This window comes from Sciurus vulgaris (genome assembly GCF_902686455.1).
Source record: "Sciurus vulgaris genome assembly, chromosome: 16".
Taxonomy (NCBI): domain Eukaryota; kingdom Metazoa; phylum Chordata; class Mammalia; order Rodentia; family Sciuridae; genus Sciurus; species Sciurus vulgaris.
The window spans coordinates 26,444,515-26,468,739 of NC_136477.1; the positions used below are offsets into that span (position 1 = coordinate 26,444,515).

The following is a 24,225-nucleotide window of genomic DNA, read 5'->3' on the forward strand; positions in this document are numbered from 1 at the left end:
GAGGTGGGTGGAAAGGTAGGTAGAAGTATAGATGGAGCAAGATTTTTTAGCCAGATATTGATAATTACTGAAGCTGTCTGATGGGTCACTGGATACTCATTATTCTATCCTCAGTGGAAGTTTCAAAATCTCTGTTAACCGTTTTTAGCAACCTAGTTCATTTTACTTCCTAGACTATACATAGTGTTCAAGTTCAGCATTCCATTTTCTAGATGACTAAAATTCTTCTCCTGGGTCACCTTGCTTTGAGCTTCCCTCTAAGTCACATCTCAAGTTTTCTCAGAAATTTCTGGTGTTTGGTCACTGCATGCATCTGTGGCTTGGCATTAGATCCGCTGCTGATGAAATCTCTCACTGCCTTTGTAACTTACCTCCTAGAACTCCCTGCTGCCCCTCCAGCCTGTGCTGTAGGCAATGAGTCCTCCTCATACCAATTTTCAAAATCTTGAGCATGCTCCTGCTCCACAGGGCTGATTGAGCTGTGTCCTGCACTGTTTGAAGTTCTACCCACTCCTGTATGTTCAGCTCAAATCCCAAGTTCATAAAGAAGCCTCCGGTTGAAAACTCTTTTCTTTCCCCACTCTCATTATTCCTTTTGTAGCTATGACAGCAGTTAGTATACACAGGTTGGGTACCTAACTGAATTTTGGCAAGACAAAATCCATCAGCATCATAAAACCAGCCTCAGACCTCGCACTTGCTTCCTCTTATAAAGCAATCACCAGGAAAAAGCATTCTCTCCATCAACTGATCTAATGATCAAGGAACCACACGGCCCTACATTTACTTACTTTTTTAAGGTTTTTGCTCCTGATGATGCATGAGGTTGGAGGTAGAAAGGAATTTTGTTGAATTTGGGCATATTTTTCTGAAATATTAAAAGTTAAAAAGGTATAATAGTTTCCATTAGCTGATAAACTAAAATGCTGTCAACAGGAAAACATGATTCACAAATAATTATTTTACAATTAAGAGTGACTTTCTATATAACTTATAATAAATTATTAAGCTAAGTCAGCCTTACAGAAAATTTATCAGAAAAAATATGATATTTAGTTTTATAATAAAAGATATGTGAAGACAAATTATGTGGAATATTAGTGGCAATATGAACTTGTAGTGTGGCTCTTCTTAAATAATAGTACAAGGTATTAAAGGGAAACAAACTTTAATTTTTTAAGGCCTATAAACGAAAATCTTAACTCTACATTAAAAGTGTCTCAATAAAACCCCACAACAGTTACCTCTGAGCCAAGCCAGATGTCCGCAGGTGGGCCAGCATCCATGAAAGGGCGGCAAGGCCCTCCCACTGCCTTCGCCTCTGACACGGCGAGGTCTGAGAAACAGTGGAAACATGGCCAACAACCTGGGCGTCTACCGTGAAATAAACCTCATGCCAAATGAAGGACAAAACCATCTGGCCATCTTTTCTTGGGGTATGAATCCCCTCCGAGCTTCCATGTCATAGTGTTTGGATGTGTCCTCTCAGGTATGAGCCACAGGCCTACAGTCAGTAATGCATTCCAGCTTAGTTTTACACCCAAAGGAAGGAGTAGTGTAGGGACAGCTCGGACACAGAGAAGACCACAGAGCAGCCGTCAGGGTCACACTGGCTTTAAGTTCTTGAGGTGTATCTGGGACAAAGCAAATTTCTAAACATTCTAGAGATTAAATCCCTTTTCATATGGCTTAGCAATGTACAAAACAGGTTAATAGTACATAAGATAGTCTCAGAAACAGACCCAAGTGTATATGGAAATTTAGTGCACAGTAAAGATAGCATTTCAAATTAGTAGAAAAAGGACAGATTATTCAATAAATTGTGCAGGCACACTGGCTACACCTTTGTAAAAAGAGTTCTTACTATGCACCAAACAAGAATAAATTCCAATAGATTAAAGATCTATACATAAGAAAATTATCATAAAGGTATTAAAAGAGAATACAGGAGAACAATTTTTGCTCCTCTGGAGTGGGAAATACCTAAATAAGACATAAAACTCAGTACATAAAGGAATGATTTGATTATATAAAAATTAGAACTTTTCACCCAGCAAAAGACACCAAGAATAAAGTGAAAGTTTAACTGAGAGACATAAAGAATAGTCAAAAGGGTTAATATTCAATATAAAGAACTTGTACTTATCAATAAGAAAGACAAACAATTCAACAAAAAAATGAGTGAGAATACAGCCAGTTCACAGAAGAAATACAAATGGCCAATATGAAAAGATGCTTAACCTCACTATGAAATTTAAAAAAAAAAAATCTGCATTGAAAAAGTGAGACATATGCCTATCTTATAGCAAAGCTTAAAAGTATCCAGTGTTGGTATGGGTGTGGAGAAATGGATGTTCATACACTGTTCGTGAGTGTGTCAACTGGTAAAGCCTGCCTTGTGGAGGGCAATTTGGCAATATCTATCAAAATTTAAAATGTGCATACCCTTTGATCCAGCAATTCCACTTCTAGGAATTTATCCTAAAAAGTACACAAAGATATATGTACAAGGATGTTCACTGCAGCACTGTTTGTAATAGAAAACATTGGAAACAACCCAAATGTCCATTAATCGGGACTGATTAAGTAAGTCACGGTACATTTACACAATGGAATACTATGCAGTCATCAAAAGGGAATGATCCATAAGTACAGACATGAAAATATGTTCATGATATACTTTTAAGTGAAAAAAAGTTGCAGAACAGTTTTTAAAGAGATTTTGTGCAAAATAAAATGAACTATACACACATATATGCACACAAATAATATATACTTGTGTATGCAAAGAAAAAAAGTACTGAAAGCTCTACATTCATCTATTAACAGTTGTTACCTTTGGGAGGAAGGTAGGGAGTGAATGGATGATGAGTGAGGGGAGAAGAGATGGGCATTTCACTTCATTCACTTAATATTTTGTTAAACAAGCATATATTGTTATAACTAAAATCCAATAAGGATAGAAATAAATAAATAATTATCAATACTTCTGCAACTTTGGAACTGTAGGGAAGCAGATGGGATTCTACCCGGCAGTCTAACTTTTATTAAGTTTAAGATCATATTATCTAAAGCAGTTCTTATTTTCATGAGTTGGAAAAAATAAAAGGGCAAAATGGGAGTGAAGGACACTTACATCCACAGTGATGTCAATTACCCATTGTGGCACTGTCTCATTGAGAAGCATCGACTCAGTCTCACCCCCGGAATCTCGGCAAAGCAGCCTAAACATAACCCGTCAGGTAGTGAGTAACACAATAAGCGCAGATGACAAAATCAATATCAATAAACATTAGAGGGAGGAACCTGCTTAGGTCTCACTGAGGGCAACCCCTACTTGACAGCTGAGGAAATGAAGCACAGTCAGCACATGGCTCAGGTGAACCTGGGAACTGGCTTGAACACTCAGGCCCTTAGCGTCTGAGGCCAGGCACACAGCACAGCTGCTTCTTTAAGTCCTTGGGGTTTAATAAGACAACTGGGTGTAAGCACAGCAACCAGGAAAGGGCCCCCTGCCAGTGCCATAGGTCTTCATAGGCAACAGGGGCCAGGATATTTTGGTGATCATTTTTAGGAAGGCAAACTAAAGGGACAGAATGCTAGGCTCAAGGGTAAGATCAGCATTCTTACTTCTGGAACCCAGAGGACACTAGTGAACTTCTCTGCTTGGGTCCATCACAGTCCTGCTGGCAACCTGGAGGGACAAGCCCTTCTCTGCAGGGTCTCACGAAGAGCTGACTAGCATCCGAGGTCAGGTCAGTGCTGGTCACATCAGTTCTGGAGTAGCCCAGGTCACCTTGCCTGGCCTACTCTGATGATCTCCTATGGGCAAGGACTTCTGGTGAATGCTATCGGTTCCCTGACCCTGGCAATCATATTGGCAAAGGAAGAACAAGTACTAAGAGTCTCCTGCAGAAACCACCACAGATGCTGCCTGGAGGCAGGGTATCGACCTCATCCCAGAGAGGTTCCCTCAGACAGAATGTGGTCTGCCAGCATCAGATGGTCAACTATCTTATGAAGATGAAAAAACTTCCAAATTCCTGACATTCACAGAAGTTAGTAATAAATAACTTCTAATATCCATCTGAGCCAATACTTCTTAGCAAAAGGGACACTCTCCCAGGCAAGGTCTCTGGTCCTTCTTTATCCATACCTGAATAGCGTGCGGCCTCCAGCTTCACCGAAGATCACAGGTGTGTGTGGTGGTACTTGAAAATATCCATTTCCCTTCTGCACTCGGTTCTCCTGCTCCCCATTGACTAGGAAAACATGCAGATAGTGTCAGGATCCGGAGTTAAAGCTAGAAACACAGACTCTAAATATCTTACTTCCACAGGTTTCAAGCATGGTAAGATTTTTAAAGTCAAAAGTCTTAAAAGTCAGTCAGAATTAGAAATAAAAGTCAAAAACAAAAGTTAAATTCCTGAAAATAAGAAACACAGCAATTTGTGGTGTACCTCATGAGAAATGACCACTCTGGAGGATTTCCATAAAAGAAGAGATCAATGTTTGATATTCTATTTTGAACATAATCAGCTACTTCAGCCACAAGGAAGTCTAGGTCTTCTGTTTATAAATGACCTGTATTTGGCTTCTTGGTTTTTGGTAGAAAACCAACCTCAGTAAAATTTCTTTGGGAAAAAAAATTAGGTTCAGTGGCAGCCCTAGCTAGTGACAGAAGTATCAGTGACAAAATGCCCGAGTCCAGTAATTTCACTTCTATTGTTCTCTATAGACTTCTGTTTTCTTTGTACTCTTTTGACTTAAATGCCACCTCTTTCATGGATATCTCTGAATAAACTGGAAGTGAGCTAACCCTCTGCAATACTGCAGCACTTCTGGAGCTTCTCTCTGACCTCAGAATGCTCTATGTAAGTGGCTCTCTGTCCTACCAGGACATCAGCCCTAGCAGGAGAGGGTCCCCCATGCCTGTTTATCTATGTTAAGCCCCTGCACCTTGCTCAGGGCCTCTGAATACTCAGGCTGCTCACAAAGCATATTCCAAATCATGCCAGAGTGTCCACTGACTGGGTGCAGGTGTCACAGGAGATACCAGACAGGTGGGGCATGCAGGGCCCAAAGCTCTGGGAGAGGAGGTGGGCAGCCTTTGCCCTGCCTTTACCCCGACAGCCTGATCCTAAGAATGATGTGGGCTGTTTTGATGATTTCTTCCTTACTGCCCCACCCCAGCCTGGATCCAAGAAGTGCTGTTTTTTGATTGCTTGATTCTTACTGTTTATTTGAGCCTCTGAGATCACCCTAACTGGAAATAACCTGCTCAGAGCTGCATAGTTGACAAGTGATAGAGCTCAAACCAGAACCTAGCTTTCTTGACCCTCTACAGAAAGATCTTCTACTAGTCTGTCTACCTTCCAGTTCATAGTACAGTTATGACAGGGAGTGAAGTGGGCCAAGCAATGGAAGAGAAAAGCCTCCATGGATGGGGTCAGTGAACTCTCTGAAAGGGACACCTGCACACTGGTTTTCAGAGAGGAATGAAGCATGTCATCATTCTGAGAAATTTAAATTGCTCAAATCACTATGGCTCAATCTGTCAGCCAGAATGAAGTCCCTATAAGGTGGTACTCGCCATTGCCTTTGTTGCCCACTCCTGGTGGTTGGTGAGAAGCATCAGCAGAGTCAACCTGAGGAGCTGGAACTCAAGGACTCCTCAACCAGCTGCGGGTTACATATGACATGTGAAATTCTAAGTTCTTTCTTCCCCCTTCCTTTAATCAAACTGAGCCAAATGCATACATTCAAAATATGTTCTCCTCTGCTGCCCACAAAAAGTGATTGCCATTGCCTTTTGAGTGTTCTTAGTGACATCAATTCTTCACACACACTCACTTACCTTGCTACTTCTGAATTAGAAAGTGAGTTGAGTCAGAATCAGGTAGATCTCAGGCTAGGTAATACCAACATTTCAGGCCCATGTGAAGTATGACTGAGCAAAGACAACCCTGGCTTTCTGGTATAGTTAATTAGCTAGTCTGGGTGGTAAATTCAGGTCACATACACTGTGAGGAATATTTGTGGAATAAGACTGCTAAGGTGGGTACCTAGTTTTAAGGCAAAGGTTACCTGCATGTATAAAGGGTATTGTACTTTTACCTATCTTGAGCAGTTTCACTCACTAAAAGCCACACCACACGGTGGTCTGCTCTCTTGTAATCTCAGTCTCAGCTAAGATTGGATGGACACTCCCACCTTGAGATGCAGAAGGGGAGACAATTAATTGAACATACCATAAATATTTACTATGTCACGTTTTAGCAAATAGTTTAAGTACCTTTGGTCCTGTGAAACTCTTAATCAATATTCTGAATATAAAGACACTAACCATGGTTTACTTCATTTTCTTCTTCATCCATTGGATTCACATGTGTTCTAGGCCAATATTCTAGGAGTGCCTGGAGTAAAAGTCCTCCCAAGTTCACTGCAAAAAAGTTAGTTAAAAAGAAAAATAATAGAAAAGAGAATTAATTAGTTATAACCTAGAAATAGAAGAAATAAAAATATTCTGATGTTAAATTCTTAAACCATCCCCATGATGTTTAAATTGAGACTTAAGAGATTTGTCAAACCTGTTAAAATTTTATCTTAAAATGTTAAGAGTAATGATGATACAAGGCAAATAGATATTTTACATGGCTATTCTAAGTTGCCATTCTTAAGCCACTAAAACTGTATTTATATACATTAAGCATCTATTTCCAAATGCCATATTCTTAGAATGCTGACCAATGACATAATTGATGAAACATAGGGACTCTGTACACAGACAAATAGATAGCAAAAACCAACACAGATGCGCTTTCTCCTATGGAAGGAGAAAGAGAGGGAAAGGCACTTAACTCACATTTTGGATCTGAACCATCAGGGCTGCTGAAACCAGCATCTTTTGCAGAAACCCAAGCAGCAAAACAATCACTCTCATCCAAAGTAATAGTCAGCATCTGTCAAAAGAAAAAACTGTTCATGGCATTCCACTTGAATATATTCTTCAAATAAGTCTCTAAACCTTTATTTATTTGTACTAGTTGGCTAAAGTGGTAAGCCATAGATTCAAGAACCAAAATGTGTTTGTGCTTCAGTGCGACTACAGTTTAGTTTACTGAGATACCAAAGACATTTAAACTGCAATTTGTATTCATATAAGGAACTCTTTTCTCACATTTAAAAACACATAACTCTGAACAAAGAATAATTATGAGTTATCTGGAAATCTCCAACTGTCTTAAATTACACAAAGATCCATCACTAACTTACCCCTGTTTTTAAGTCTACTGAGAACCAATTTGGCACATACACCATTTTAAATCTTTTCTTAATTTCATCTTCAAAATCCACTTTTCCCAGATCTTCAACTTTACATGCCTATACATTAAAAAAGAAAGTATAATGATTAATATTAATTGATGAATTGATTTGATTCTTATGTTGCTACTCGAAATTTTATAATTTTTTCACATTTGTCTAAATGAAACAGACTTCAAAATATATTTTGAAAAAAATGTAGCCAGTTATTTTAGAATCTTAAGGCATTTTCCTGTAAATAACTATCTGCTGCTACTAAAGATTTTATTAAAAACCCAGAAAATATTCTTTTTTGGGGGAAACAGTAATTTAATTTTTTCTGACACTGATGTAATATACCACCACTTATCTGGAAGCAATGTCAAATGAGGGTAAAGAGAAAAAATCCAAGTAACCAATAAGTTACTAAAAGTAACCTTCAGAAAATAGCTGATGAAGGCAATAATTTTGAATTTTCTTTCTTGACCATTATAGCCCTTCCTTATTCCTTCTCTAATTTCTTAAATAGGTATGCTCCCCAAAAGCATCCCCTTAACTTCCTCTGCCACCAAGTGGCATTTCCAATTACAGCTCACTTCAATTCTGAACCATGTTGGAATGTTCCCTCCATCTGCAACTCAGCAGCAACTTGCTGAGGGTCCCACTTCATCAGTCGTCTTCTCAAAGGGAGACTCTACTTACTCTCCACATTCCATGGCTCCCCAGGGCCACACAGAGACCCTTACTTCACCACCTTTGTGTAAAACACTATTTCTCTGATACCCATGTCATTTAGTTGTAGTAAACTGTGTACCTTTTCCTTGCTCCCCTAGCAGCCACCACAGCCAGTCTCATTCACTGGAGACCCGAGCCCTGGCTTGCCGTTCTGCAGCCCGTTTCAAGTTCTTGCCTTCATCTTGGCAATATCCACATCTCCATGGAAAATGCATATGACTTGCTGGCCTCTCGATTCCCTGATTATACTGCCACTAAAATCCAGTTGCCAACCTCAACTGGACCATTATTACTACCTGGGATTTTTGTTCTGTTTCCAAAGTCAGCTCTCCGCAGCAGTCAGTCAAATCTCTACTGTCACCCCATCTTGGACCCTACCACTTCCCCGACTTCTCTAAGCAAATGCCTCCAACTCCTTTTCAAAAAAAAAAGAAAGCCTTGACAGAACTGCCTTCGCCTTCTGGCACCATTCTCCTTGGTGCAAGGAAAGCTGCGTCCATTCTGGGTGTGCTCTGGTTTTCCTCACCTCTTACTTCTTGGGACCTTGTACTATCATCAACCTCCTCATGTGTCTAGTGGCTTCTCTCCATAAGCAGTGGAACGTACTCTAATTGTTCCATCTTAAAAATTCCCAAACGCCCAAAACCCTAAGCAAACAAAACGTTCCCTTGGCCCTCTTATCCCTAGTCCTCTACTACTGCCTCTTCCTGTACCCCCATTCGCTGCAAAGTCAAATTTCTTCAGATTATCTCCACTCAAATTCTCCTTTTTTTACCTACCAATTATTACTAAACCAATTCCATCTGGTTTGTGCCTGTAGGCTTCCCCCAAGACTACCCTCTTTATTGGTTAAATCAACATGCATGTTAGTGTCCATATCTTAAATAAACCCTCAGCTGGCTGATGCCACTTGTGGTTACAAGTTCCTTTCTGAAATATAGCTGCTATTGGCTCTTGGCTTTCTTATCCCTTTTTATCACACACCTCCATGGCTTCCTTTTCCCAACATCCCTGACAAGAGTGATGACTGAGTTCACTCTCTTCTCAGTCCAGTCATGGCTTTTGGAAACTTGCATTTCCTATGACAGCAGCTGTGATCTACACGTTGCTAACTGCTGACCTGTTTTATCCAGCTCAGTTCTTTAAGCTATACCTTAGATTGTACAGCTTCTGCCCACCAGGCACTCTCATCCAGATACCCCATATTCACTCAGATCCACCCTCTCAGTATGTCACTCTCTCTCCAACCCACTTTCCATCTTATATTCCAACTATCACTTTCACCCACCAAACTGTTCAATCTGGACTCACCTTGCTTGTTCCTCTCCTTCATGCTGCCTCATTTCTTTCCATCCCCCTTATTTTCACCCCAGTTTAGACAAATACCACCTTTCACCTGTATTAGTACAACAGTCTCCTAAACTAGTATATGTAAGGCACTGTGCTAAATAAATAGTTCCTCAACATCTCCTTGACATCATCAAGAAATAGGTACCTACACATTTTAGGAATGGAGACCTAGGTTTAGAGTTCATTATGTCTATAGATCACTTGGCTAGTAGTTGGCACAGTCAAGATTAGAAGGCAGCTCTATTGCTCCTAAACACTCTTAATTTCTCTTCACTGTTTAATAGCATGCCTATTATACCCAATCACTTGACATTAAAGCTCCACGGTCTAATATCTGGACATAGGACGCTATAAGGTACACAGAAATGCCAACCACAGTGCATGCTAGCTCAGATACCCATCTAAGTAAAACTTTCTCCTATTCAGATAGGAAGACCCTACTTAAGCATCAGCTAACAAGACCAAGAGTGGGTAACGAGAGAGTCAGAAAATGGATGGGTCAATCTCAAAAGAGCAGCCGGCCTGATCAGATTCTCTCGGATGTTGGGGAGATAATTAGGTGCTGGGCTGCATAAGACATATGGGGTATCAAAGGCAGGAGTCAAGAAATTCTGCTGATGATTTCCTTAAAGATGTATTGGGTCCTCCTAATCACCATGGGATCCCTTTGAAATAAATATGCATCTCTATCTTTCTGAAAAGTGTTTCTCTATGGTAGAGAAAAACAAATCAGACCTTTGGTGCTGGCCTCAATTAAACTTTCCAGTCAAGTAACTAAGGCCTCTTACTCGGAAGTCATGCTCACCCAGCAACTGTTTCACAATGGACCTCCCACATAGTTGCCCCACTAGAGGAAAAGCAGTGGTCAGGCCAAAGATTCTACTCAGAGACAAGTTACTTTTTCCCACAAAGATACCCGCTCATCTTATTCTTTAGATCATGAAGTTAAGTAAATCTCTCATCCATCCTTATTAACAAGGAGCTTAGCTAAAACACTAGATCTTTTCAATTCTTCCTTTACAATATACCCAAAATCTGTATCCTCCCCTGGATCCTAAAATCATCATGCTTAAGACAACCATCTTCTGGCTTCCAATTTCCCATTATATACACAACTACTATTATGAACATGGTATCTTCTTTCTCTAAAATTATCTAAGATTCTTTAGGGAGTACCAGAGAAAGGTCAACTCTGGAACTTACAACTTCTCTTTGGGAAATGACCTAAGTGCCATGTTTTATCCTTATACCTCCACCATTCCCTTATAAACAAAATTGTTTACCTTGATCTAAATAAAGCATGTGTCTTTCCTACTCAATACCTCTGTCATTCCCTCTCCTTCCCGAAATGCCCTACCTCCATGAGCCATCTACAGGATACCTTTAAGCTCTTTTCAAGTGCTTTCCCCACCATGATTTACCCAGCTGTAACTGCCTTGTTCATAGGCTCTTGTGTGATTTGTTTATTCTTTAAGGTTTTCACATTTCATTTCTCTAATCCCTTCTACCACTCTTCCATCATTTATGGTGCTAAAACATAGTTCTTTGCCACAGTACTCACTCAATCCAGGAAATATTTGTTGAACAAATATACACAAAACCCTAAGGGACACTTGGCAGAATTTTCAAAGGAAATCAATTTCAATTTGTCTACCAAATCTTCAGTGCTATTTAGAATGTGGGTGAACAACTTAATGCACTTGAGCTATCCAGAGGATGAGGCCAATGTGACCCAAAGTTGCAACTGACACGCACAGTGAAGGCTGTAAATCCAAAGAAAGAGTCAAACCTACTTTGTGCACCCCAGTGGATGTCAACCTGAGGTTGTGTTGTATTCTTCTTCCTCTTTCTCTCCAAACATTTGGTAATATCTGGAGACAATTTTGCCTGTCACAACTTGGATGGGGGTGGAAATGCTGGCATTTAGTGGACAGAGGCTAGGGATACCAGAGAAAGGTCAACTCTGGAACTTGCAACTTCTCTTTGGGAAATGACCTAAGTGCCATGTTTTATCCTTATACCTCCACCATTCCCTTATAAACAAAATTGTTTACCTTGATCTAAATAAAGCATGTGCCTTTCCTACTCAATACCTCTGGTCATTCCCTCCCCTTCCTGAAATGTCCTACCTCCATGAGCCATCTACAGGATACCTTTAAATTCTTGTTCTTGCTAAACCCTTCTATAGTGCATAGGACAGCCTTTCTCTAACACTAAGGAACTATCCAGTCAAACAAACAGTGTAAACAATGAAAAACTTCAAAAGTGTTCATTTTAAGGTAAGGCAGCATATAACACAATCTGTAATACACTAATCAGAGAAAATAGTTCTTTTCAGATAGGTGCTTAAAAAGATAAACTGTAACACTCACATATTAAGAATCTACCCCCCAAGTAAGGTATTACTAAAACTTGACATATTTTGTCTTGATTATCATATATGTAAAAGGAAATATAAAGGGGGTATATGATCCAACAAGCTATATTTAATTCAAAAAGATACTTACCTTCAATACATCCCAATATGCCACATTATTATTGGTATCTTTGGTTAATATATGTCTCTTATCATTAAGAATGTGGCATTGAATAATACTTGCACCCCCTAAAGGGGGAAAAAACACAATTAGTGAGACAATCTTTCCATATTTAAATTTATAGTGTGGCAGTAATTATTAACTGGCATGTAACAGAAACATTAGCTGTATGAGCTATCAGAAAGGACAAGGCAAGTCCAAAGATTATATAATATACGCAAGGTACTTTAAGGTCAATCAGTTATTTATGTTTCATTATTTGAATTTATAAACAAAAAAATTTGTCTGATTTAGTAACAGAATATAGATTAAAGGACTCTTCACTTCAAGGGGCCATTTACTACCAATGGAAAATTTTGAGAGCCAACAGTTTTATTCATGAGTAAAGTTCAAATGAGAGTTCATCTCTGAATTGGTCCCCATCTCCTTCTCTTTTACCTCTTACATGGCTACCCTACTCTAAAGGTAGGCGTGTGAACATCTAGGAACAAAAGATAAAGGCACCACCTAGGATTCTAATCCCAAGCTCTAACACATTAAACACACTCTGCTTTTTGCCACAACCAGAGGAAGTATTAGAATTTGAGGGCTACGTCTGTCTTTTCTGACTTATGCCAAAAGACAACATTAAACCCTGTATACTTTACAAAGTGGCTACAGGCTTTACCCTGTTTATTCTGCTGCTGGGCCTAAAAATCAATTCAAGAAAATAGTGCTGCCATAAACATGGGCATACAGGTCATCTCTCTGGTATGCTATAGATGTACACACACACAATGGAATATCATTCAGTCATAAAGAATGAAATTCTATCATTTGCAGCAAAATTAATGGAACTGGAGACATTATGTAAACAAAATAACTCAGACACAGGGGGGTACTGCATGTTCTCTTACATATAAAAGTTAAAACAGAAAAGGTGACCCAGATATAGAATAGTGATTATTAGAGGCAGATGATTAGGGGCAGATGATGGTGGAAAAGGAGACCAGATTTGACCAGTGCTTGCTGCATTCATGTATCATCACACTGAGCCCCATTAACATGTACAATTCATACATATTAATAAACTCAAAAAGCCCATTTTTTAGTCACTAAATAGCATTTTTAAAAGTAACTTTTTCTTATACTAAAAAATAAACCCATCATACGTAGTCTTTTGCATACATCAAAATTAAATTTACAGAAAGATCATTACCTTTGTTCTTGTCAATCTTTTAGTAACTATCATTAACTTCAATAAAAGGTATAATACCTTTCAGTCTTCTTACTCACCTTTAATAACCTGGTCAGGTTGTGTACAAAGGGGAGTTATAGGATTTGTACAGTCATTGTCATAATCTCCAGAGGCTCTAAAATTATGAATTCCCTTCAATGTCTAAAGGAACAAAATTTGTTGTTTAATCATTTTCTGTTTTACATGGTTTGCAAGTCTGTTTAAGTGGCAAGAAAAATAAATTTAAAGAACAAGCAAATGAGAAAACTTAACTACTACAGCAACCAAAAAATATTAGCCATAGTACCATCATTAAAAAATAAATATCAGGGAGGGAATATCATCTTATTGGAGAAAAAACTAGGTACAAAAGAAGGAATGTTCTTCCAGGTAAAATTATGTTGATCACAAACTGGCACAAGGAAAGTTAGACAAGATAAATAATACTTTTTATAAGTATTCTGAAAGGGAATCTGACCTGAATATAAATAAAAATACAAACAACTTTTCCTTTGTAAACCCCAAATAGTCTGGTATGCAAGAAAACTTCAATTTTCTTTAAGATTTCAAAGTTAATGGTACTTTAAATGACTTCTATCCCTGCTATTCCATTTTTATCCCTGTTCTTCATGTTACGAAGCAAAAGGACATAAATTTGAAAGCACAATTTTCTGCTTTCTCTTAACATGTAGAAAAATAAGAATCTTGATGAGGATCTGCCTTGCTGGTACCTGGATGGCCTATTTTTCAGTGCAGCCTTATGAGGCTGGAAGCTGTACTAATACTGGCTTTATCGGCAACAGAGCCTGTTCTAAGCATATCAGACATGTATCCTGGCTCATGACAAAGGTATCACGGCTTTATTTAGACTAGTAACTTCAGAAAGTTCAGGATCACACCTAGGTTCATAGGGGCTTTCAGGTTTTTGCCACTCTCAGAGACATAATATGAGTCAGGGTCACATTGAGCACTGCCTACTGGTACATGGAAGGTCCATGATAATAAGTCATGTATTTACAGACCTCTGCTAGGAATTCAGTGGCTCACTTACCCATTTATTTACTGTAGACTTAGTTGTTGCAACCCAGATTGCAGGAGGGGGATCAGCTGATCTATCAAGCTCCATCTGAAAACAAAGCACAGAAATACTGCTTCGAGGAAGATTGACTCTTTTGAATCGCCAGGCTCAGCTAACACGCTATTAAATATCAACTCATTTGTTCTAACAATTGCATGTTCACTACACAGGGCACATGTTAAAAGCTCAGATGACCAGAATAAGGACTCTCTTTGGTAAAGGAATTCATAGTCCTATAAAAGTGTACTAGGAGTCACTTCTCAGGAAAACGGTGGCTGAAAGTTGTTTTTTTTTTTTTTTTTTTTCCCTTCTGTTTTTTAAGGCTAATTTCTAAGTATTTCATTCTTTTTGGCACAATCGTAAATGGATTTATTTTCAAAATTTCCTTTTCAGATTGTTCCCTCTTACTGCGTAGATACTTAACTGATTTTTATGCATTGATTTTGTATCCTGTGACTTTGTTCCATTTATTAGTCCTAATGGTTTTTTTCTTCTTGTTTTGGTGTGACAGAATCTTCGGGGTTTTCAATATATTAGATGATATCATCTGTGCACAGAGATAATTTTACTTCTCCCTTTCTAATATGGATGCCTATCATTTCTTTTTTTTAATTTTTAATTTGTTCTTTTTAGTTATACATGACAGTAGAATGTATTTTAGCAAATTATACATACACAGAGTATGATTCTTTCTATTTAGGACTGAAAGTTTTAAGTGTGGTTAATTTGAGGGACCTAAATGGATACAGTCAAAATAATGAAAACGTTTAATAATTTTGTTTTTGCTACCTTAGTTTTTATGTTCTTTCTTAATAACAAGGAAATATATTTCTTTTTTCTTTGAAAATGTAGTAAAAAAATTTTAACTGCAAAGCAAAAGTGACAAGTACCCTTACTTAAGAATGGGACACCCAGGAACAGATTACCACATATCCTTCTGTATTTTTAAAGTGCTGTACACATATAAACAACCTTATGTGCATTTATATATTACACAAGTGCAACCACTTTACATTTATTCACTATTCTCCCAATACTAGGAAAGTATAGTTCTAGAGCAATAGAAACAGGGCTAGATTCCTGGCTATCAGGAATTCATCTCAGTTCAAAGTAATTACTGTTTTTTATAATACATGGTTATGTTTGTGCCAAGTTCTTTTAGTCTCTTCTCCATAGTCAAGAGAGTCTGGCAGAATATTTCTCTTCCAGGCTTCTCTCTCCATCAACCTGCTGTCTGTCCACACACTGTGTATTATTTCCAGTTCAGCCTCAACTGTTTGCTTCTCTAAAGGATTACTGGTTTGATCATAATGGTGTGCCATCTATTTCGGGTCTCCTTTTGCCCATATCACAGATCTTGATCATAAGAATGGCTTTGAGGTGATTAACTTGTGGAGTAGGAAGGAGCTTGCTCTCTTTTCTCCTTCAGGAATACTTGTTCACCTCTTTACTCCTGAAACTACGGACATTTCCCAGACCTCCCCTGATTTACCGTCTGCTCAAAGTAACCTTAACTGCTCAAACTTCTAAGGACAAGTCAGGACAGTAAGGCAAGTACAAGAGCAAGTATGAGATAATTGCACTAGAATTTGGGAGGGCTGTGCAACCCTGACAAACCTGAGAACTCACAATTTCTTCTACAGGTGACTTACTTTTGTTTTACTGTTCCAGCACTGACCCGCCAGTGCTGGAACAAACACTGACTGACACTCTTCCACCCACTCTTCCTTTCCCTGTCAAGTTTTATCTATGACAAAAGATATTTTGTCTAACCCCACAGTTGATTCATGTTTTAACACAGACTTTGGTGTACTTGGCTGATAAGTTTAACAACCTTAATTGTAAAACTACAATGTCTGACATACCTTGAGTACTGGTGCTTTTTCTTCACAAATTAGCACCCGAATATCAGGGTTTCTTAAGTCAGTACAATAAATCTTCCTGTCCCTTCCTCCAGAATATACATGTGTGAAGGCATCATTGACTTGCAGAGCCCAAACACCTTCATCATGGACTCGGTATGTTGCTATACATCTCTGCTGGCCAAGGGACCAAAGACGAATTGTTCCATCAGAACTACCAGAGAGGCACTGCAAACAAACAAAAGGCAGGCAGACATACATTAAGAAGTACTTGCTTTCTGTACCTTGTGTCTGGTGCTCCACTGACTCTAGTTAAACACACATATCTAACAACTTTTCTCTCTGATAAAGGCTTCTGACAGGCATCTACAACAGTCTGAAATGACCAAAGGCCAACAGTGCATGCCTAGGCAGGGGATACTGCTGAGCAAAACTGCCTTTATATTCTCTACCTAGCCACCTGGATTTTATTAGTAAATCCTATAGGCAATTCCTGTTCTGAGTATCTATTATTAAGGGAGGGGGGTTTGTTTGTTTGTTTGAGTTAAGGTTTTGTTAAATTGCCTAGGCTGGCCTTGAACTTGCCAAACCCTTGCCCCAGTCTCCCAAATAGCTGGGGTTATATGTGTACAACACCACAACCAGCAGGGAGATGGACTGTAAAAACAGCTGAAGTTAAATGGCAGTGGTCCCAGCAGCATCAGTCTCCCTGGCAACTTGTTAAAAATGTAAATTCTTTATTTTGACATAATTATAAAAGCCTGCAATATAATTTGTTCTAATTCAGTCCTCAGTACTTCCTTTCTCCTTCCTTCCTCCCACCCCCTGTTCCCTTCCCTCTAGCCTACTGATCTTTCTGCTATTTACTTAGTTATTTTTTTAAATCAGTGCCTTGTGGATGTACATGATGGTGAAATTCACTGTGGTATATTCATACATGTACGTAGGAAAGTTATGTCAGATTCATTTCACTATCTTTCCCTATCCCACCCCTCCTCCTCCCTTTCCTTCATTCCCCTTTATCTATTCCACTAATCTTTCTTCTATTCTTTTTTTATCTTCTTACTACCCTCACCTTATTTTGGATTAGCTCTGCATATCATATATAAAAAGAACCAATTAAAAAAAATTGATCAGACCTCTTAGAATTCTGTACAATCTTTTAGATTCCTTCTCTCGCCTTGAATGAAAAGAAAAAAAAAAAAGTAAATTCTTGGGTCCCATCCAGACCTAATGTGAGGTAGTGGAGTTTAACAGACTATTCAGGCGATTCCGACGCACCCTAAACTTCACAAACACTGCACTAGGTCAACAAGCCTTTCGGAGACCTGAAGTCACATCTCTGTCTCATTCGTTCTCTCATGGCCCCAGATTCTTAACATCCTGCCAAGTCTTGTAGTTCCTACTGACAGGACTCAGAAGCAAGATCTAGTTCCAGGCTTACCACTCACTCTCTGTGACCTTGTACGCCTCCCAATTGAGCCTCAAGTGAACTAACATTAATTTCTGAAGGCTCTGAAGAGTCAACAACATAGAGGTTGACAGCACACAAATTAGGGCTGAGCACACTGAATCTAACAGAAATAGGCAGAATTAGCCACCCCACATCCACATTTAGCATGCTTAGTGTTCTGGACCAGTTACTGTGGTGACTTGCAAAGAGGATAAAAACTTCATTTCCTTGGGAAAAAGAATGGCCCCAAGGAGTAAGCAACTGCTGATGCTAGAGTATGAAATTAAGGAAGCAAAGAGCTTCAAAGAAGATTGTTAGAGCCCTCATGATTTGGAAGGTGCTTGCATTGATGAGGTTTTGGGGAATGTTAAAGATTTACGGGTCTGCCTTGTGACTTTAAGGGGCCTTTAGAAGTCTGGGCAGGCTTAATTAAATAAACATATACTAAGAGATCTACAAACTGCTAGGAGTATCAGGGGTTGTCTCCTATTTCAACTACTTTACAAGGAACCGAAAGACTATCAAACTGTCAAGGAAATTTTACTAGCAGACCTTCAACCTGTGTGTGGGAGAACTGTGGCATCCTATGGGGTGGGAGCCAAGGAGGGGCTTCCCATTCCCTGAGGAGGTGCTATTCTGAAGCAGCAATACAATCAGTAAAGCTTTGATCCCTCAGACCCCAGGCCACATATCTGTAGAAAGTAAAGTCTAACAACTTAAAGAGGCAAAGACAGACAATCATGATTGCTTGAAGTCCTCACTGCCTCAGCAATTTGCAACAGATAAATGATATGGTCCAAACCCTGAGTGTGCAGCTGTAAGTAGAAGAGGAAACAGAGTTCTGTTAATCCTGGTACAAAAATAATCTCTGATGGTCATAAGTATTCTAAGACTACAAAAGAGTAACAGAGAGCAACCATTTTTTTTTTTTTTTTTTTTTTTTTTTTTTTTTGCAGGGGGCAGTACTGGAGATTGAAAACAGGGGCACTCTACCACTGAAATGCATCTCCAGAACTTTTCATTTTATTTTAAGGCAGGGTCTCACCAGGTTGCCCTAGCTGGCCTTGAACTTGCAATCTTCCTACCTCAGCTTCCTAAATGAGGATTACAAAGAGCAACAACTTTTAATTCAGAACCATGCTGCTTTAGTTACTATGGTTCTGTGGTACACAGTATAATTTAAAACCAGTATTATTATGCCTTTAGCATTGTTTTATCCTTAGAATTGCTTTGGCAATTCTGGGTCTTTTATTCTCTGTATGATTTATTTTCCTAATTTCTTTTTCAGCAGATTCACTACTGATGTATAGAAAAGCTATTGATTTTTGTATGCTGATTTTATATCTTGCTACTTTGCTGAATTTATTAATTTTAGAAGTCCTCTGGTGAAGCTTTTTGGTCTTCCAGATATTAGACTGTCATCAACAAGCAAAGATAATATGACTTCTTTTTCTATTTGTACCCATTATTTTCCTCTTCCCTTGCCTAAATGCTCTGGCTAAAATATCAAGTACTATGTTATATAGGAGTGAGGAGAGTTGACATCCTTGTCTTGTTCCTGAAGAGAAAATGCTTTTATTTTCCTCCCAACCACTTTGATGTTGAGTTTGTCATATACATCCTTTATGACATAGAGGTAAGTTATTTCTATCCCTACTTCCTTCAGTGTTTTTATCATGAACAGGTGCTGAATGCTGTCCTTTTCTTCATCTATTGAGATAATTATGTGATTTTTATCTTTGCTTCTACTTATGTGGTGAGTTACATTTATTGATTTGCTATGTTGAATCATCCTTGCATCCCTGGAATGAAACTAACATGATCATGATGTATAATCTTAATGTGTGGTTAAATAGTAGTATTTGCTACCAATTTTTAAGGATTTCTGCATCTATGTTCATCAAGAATTTGGTCTGCAATTTTCTTTCCTTGATGTGTCTTTATCTGATTTAGGTCTCAAGGTGATACTGGCTTCATAGAATGAAGCCTCTCTCCTTTCTATTTCACGGAATAATTTGACGAACAATGGTATTAGTTCTTCTTTAAAGGTTTGGGAGAATTCAGCTTAGAGTTCATTACTGGTTGGAAGGCTTTTTATTATTTCTTCAATCTCATTGCTTATTATTGGTCTGTTTAAGTTTTCTAAATTCTATTGGTTCAATTTTGGGAGGTCATTATGTGTCTAGAAATTTGTCTATTTCTAGATTTTCTAATTTATTGGAATGTAAGTTTTCAAAGTAGTCCCTCCTGATCATCTGGATTTTAGTATGTCTGAAATTCATCTCTAATTAATTTGGGTCTCTTCTTTCTTTCATTCTGTTTGGCTAAGCATTTATCAATTTTATCTTCAAAGAACCAACTTGTCATTATATGGATCCTCTGTATTATTATTTTTTTACTCTCTATTTCATTAGTTTCAGCTCTAATCTTTAATTCAGATTTCTAATTCACAAAGTATATAGCCAACAAAGCTAATGTTCAAACATTACTGATGTGTTTTCTTTGAAATGTTGACTCTAAACATCGCTAGGAAATTAAACTTACAGACTACATAGTCAACTGATGAAATCTGCCCAAATCAGACTACTGTGAGGTTTCCCACAGAATACAATAGTGTAAAACATTTCAAAACCAAAGCTTCCTTCTGCTTTATGCAGGTAACATTTTTAGCTATTTTAGCTTGTATTCACCATAATTACATACACTTGTCTTATTCTAAAGAAATTCTTGTTCTGCCTTTATTAAAAGTGATGCAAACAGAATAGTTTTAAATGCAGACCAGTATATTTGTAATTAAAAATTTTCAAGATTAAAAATTAGGCCACAATTTATATGTGTGGTTTCGGTTCAAATCAACCTATGCAATAGTATACAAAGCAGGGATATTTCTGACAAGGTCATTAGTATTGTGAAACTGCATACCTGTGTGCCATCTCTGTTCAACAGCAATGCTTTTACATTGTCTGTGTGCCCTTTAAGCTTCATTAGTTTTGCACATGTTCTTGGATCCCATACCCTTAAAACCTGTGAATTTTAAGAGAATATTACACAAACTGAATAAAAACACAATCAAATTTAAATAACTGATGACATTTTTTATATGACCTTGAAATTCTGAGAAGGAAATACTGCTTCAGTCAATGGCTCCTAACCTTAGGAAAGAAGCCTTTCTAATGTCAGAAGATATACAACCTCCCCATCCACCTTACCAGGTACACAGTACTCATAGAGTTATGTTCTCATTTATTCAAATAACACCTTTCTTTTAGTATTCTTGAAGCAAAAACCACAGCCCAAATATTTAATGATTACTAATGTTATTTACAATAAAAAAATAAACCAATTATTTTGGTTTGTTTCTTATGTTCAAACATATTCTTTAAGCTTCCCCTTACCTTCTCTGTGGACCCTGATACAATGATTGTTCCCAGTTGATTCATGGCCAGGCTATAAATGGAATCTTTGTTCCCACTTAAAGAAGAAGCTATTGAGGACAAATGGAATTAAATGTTAACAAAATCATCAGCTGTTTAGTTACTAGTCAGCAAAAATTATAAGTTTAATCAATTTAGAGAATCTTATCTTTATGAGTACTTTAAGGAAAAGAAATCTACCTATAATGGAGATAATTCTAAACCATAGTATCATTATCAAAATTCATATCTTTCTCAGAGATTTGAATGTACACAAGCCCAATATGCTAAATTGAATTGCACTATTATTTAAAAACCATCCACATAAATAATGCATTTTCAAAAATATACATACGCCAATGAATATGGAAAAAATGCCCAAAAACTCACTATTATTCAAGGAAATACAAATCAAAACAAAAATTTCATTTTCACACACCAATTTGGACAAAAAACAAGGTAATGCTTAATGGCAGAATCATGTTCATGTCCTATGATTCAAAACTCAGTATTACCAAAGAAAAAACAGCTGCATATAAAATTATCTATATAGTATGATCACAATACTTCAATAAATAAACATACTGAGAAGTTATCAGTAATAGAATTAATACATGCCTACTTATAAGTATTCAATAAATGTTAACTATTATTAGTATGATTTCTGTAATCTTAAAAAAATCTGTGGTATCATCTCTAAACAGTTCTAAGCAAGACAAAGCAACAACAGAAGCTGTATCCACTAAGCCTAGTCTCTGACCTACTGACAATTCTCTTTTAACTGCTTTGTTCCCTCCTCTTTAGTGTCTCTTTGAGGAAGGCCTCACATATAGACAGAGCCTACTGACAGGACAGCTCCCAGCAAGGACTAGCTGCTCAATTACTGAGAGGGTGTACAGGTAAAAAAATCAAGGGGAACAAGGGGAGCACAGAATTTAGATCTTTACATATTTCCTGGTGGGTAAAATGATATTCAAGGAATTATATGTACCAATCTCCCGACTTGCCCTTCTTGGCACATACTAGGTTACATTAGACCAATTTTGGTTAAGTCACTATGAGCACTCCACTGAGTCATGACAAGCTGGACCTAAAAGGTAGAGTTCCAGATAGTCCAGGTCCATGTCTTGAACATAAACCTCCAAGCTATGTTAAAAATGTGCTCCTACAGTCCCCTCTGACATCTGGCCTAGAGGGTTCTAGGAGGTTGGGGCAAGCATGATGCTGAATTTCAAATTTAGATTTGTATAAGTCTAAACTGACAGTCTAAGATCTATTATTTGATTAAATAGCCATACTATTAACCTGCTGTGAATGTCTCTGAATTGCCTCTAGAGCACCCTATCCTCCCTGGGCTCTTCGGGAATTGGCTAGTTTCTTTAGGGCTGCTCTGAAATGGTCTTCTCAACTGGCACTGGAAACATTTTCTTTCTTTTTCTTTCCCCGGGTACTTTCCATCTTGGCCATTAACTCAAAAGCTCTTAATATATGATAACACTTTTAAATCAGAAAACTGCCTATTTTGTCAGGTAATCACCACCTCCTTCAAAAATACCTGTCGGTCTACGCCAGGCAATGCTGTGGGAGATACAAAGTAGTGATAAGACAGACTTTACTATCCCGCGGGGACTTATACTTTAGCTAGGGAGCTAAGACATGCACATGTACAAAAAATAACCAGGTTACACCTGGAGAAGTTACCATGTTTAGACTGCAGTGAGGAACTATCTCCTTGTTGTTCAATCATACTCTTGGGGGCTAGAACGCTGTAGGTAGAAGCACTCTCAAAATATGAACCACTGTCTCGATGCAAACCTATCAAAGATGTTTTATAAACCATTCTTTATTTATGTCAACTCAGATCACTTTCAAAGAAATTTTTTTCAAACACCTTACTTGTGACAGTGTTATTTGAGGCAGTCAATGCTGTTAGAGTATTCACATCCCAAAGGAATATTTGTCTGTCCAACCCAGCTGATGCTACCAGTTCCTTATCCTTGGCATATGCTAATGCCTTTACATAATCCTGTAATAGAACAGACATACTATGATCTACTCTGTAGATCAATTAAAAAAATGAGCCAAAGTGCTGAGATTTCAATATTAGATTAAAGAAACTAAAAACTGTTAGCTGTTTTACCTTATGTGTTCTTAATGTTGACATGCAAAATCCCTTATGTGCATTCCATACTTTTACTGTCGTGTCAGAAGATGCAGATATTACTAGGAGGCAAAGAATTAGCAAAACCCTTAATAGTTATGAATTATGAAAACTTTACAACTCAACAAAGTAATATTATTTCAAACTAATGTTCACACTCTTCAAAGATCCCTCTAGAACCTATTACCTTTTGTCACACACACACACACACACACACACACACACACACTCTTTTAATAGGCAGGGCAAACTTTTCTAAAGTTCCAGGTGAACACCCAACTAATTTGACAGAAAAAAATTTCTCTCAGACTGCAAAACCAAGAAATGGATCCTACCAAAATAAAAACCAAAGGAGGTATCAAAAAGACTACAGGAAAAAAAAAGTATATATTGTATGAGTCTATTGCTACAGGGCTCAAATCCAAGTAACACTAATGTATGGTGTTCAGAAGACAGGAGAGTGTTTACCTTGGAGCAAGGCACAATGACTGAAAGGGTGACATAAGCGGGCTTCTGGCAATTTTGTGTTTCTTGAATTATATTAAGCTGTAATCTCAAGGTATGTGTACTTTTCTGTGTATTTTATACTTTAATGAAAAAGTTTATATAAAAATAAATCAAAGTGAATTAAAAACTTTTGGAAGCTCAATAATCCAAAAAAATACTTACATGTTTTCCCATTACAACAGAGTACAATGTCGTTTACCCAGTCAGTATGGTGTTCCATAGATGCTATATATGGATCTTGCTGAATTAGAAGAAAAATTATAAGAGTTTATATTAGAGAATAATATAATTAGAAATTCTAGATCTGTTCAGATTCTTCAATTAATGTAACATGGTGCTCTACGGTCTTAAAAATGACAACAGAATTCACAGTAACACTTTACAAACAGGTGATGCTTAAAGAAACCAATGGAAACAGTTTTGTTTAGGATATTCACCAGCAACAAAAGGTTAGGTTTCCCACTCTAACTCTCCTCTCACACTGGCAGGATGTAAGATGATCTTTATCTCCTTGGAAATAGTTGGGTGTTTCTTGTCCCTGAACTTTGCCCAATTTGCTCTACCAGGCTGACCCTCCTCACTCCTTTTTATTTCTCTGGCTCAATCCTATT

General features: G+C 37.8%; 1 protein-coding gene across 4 annotated transcripts in view; it reads right to left on the reverse strand.

Moving 5' to 3' along the window:
* Positions 1-24,225, reverse strand: part of WDR48 (WD repeat domain 48) — a 41,995-nt gene that overhangs the window by 3,370 nt on the left and 14,400 nt on the right. The window contains exons 3-18 of one of the 4 annotated variants that reach the window (XM_079115612.1): positions 23,777-23,855; positions 23,087-23,169; positions 22,843-22,972; positions 20,929-21,017; positions 20,456-20,557; positions 16,084-16,308; positions 14,192-14,266; positions 13,200-13,302; positions 11,895-11,992; positions 7,276-7,383; positions 6,866-6,962; positions 6,347-6,442; positions 4,157-4,262; positions 3,137-3,224; positions 2,446-2,481; positions 792-868 (exon numbers count right to left, since the gene is read on the reverse strand). In XM_079115612.1, the coding sequence (XP_078971738.1) occupies positions 792-868; positions 2,446-2,481; positions 3,137-3,224; positions 4,157-4,262; positions 6,347-6,442; positions 6,866-6,962; positions 7,276-7,383; positions 11,895-11,992; positions 13,200-13,302; positions 14,192-14,266; positions 16,084-16,308; positions 20,456-20,557; positions 20,929-21,017; positions 22,843-22,972; positions 23,087-23,169; positions 23,777-23,855 (1,592 nt within the window). Of the gene's footprint in view, positions 1-791; positions 869-2,445; positions 2,482-3,136; positions 3,225-4,156; positions 4,263-6,346; positions 6,443-6,865; positions 6,963-7,275; positions 7,384-11,894; positions 11,993-13,199; positions 13,303-14,191; positions 14,267-16,083; positions 16,309-20,455; positions 20,558-20,928; positions 21,018-22,647; positions 22,812-22,842; positions 22,973-23,086; positions 23,170-23,776; positions 23,856-24,225 lie in introns of those variants that run through there. The other 3 variants (XM_079115615.1, XM_079115613.1, XM_079115614.1) reach the window with 3 other exon arrangements.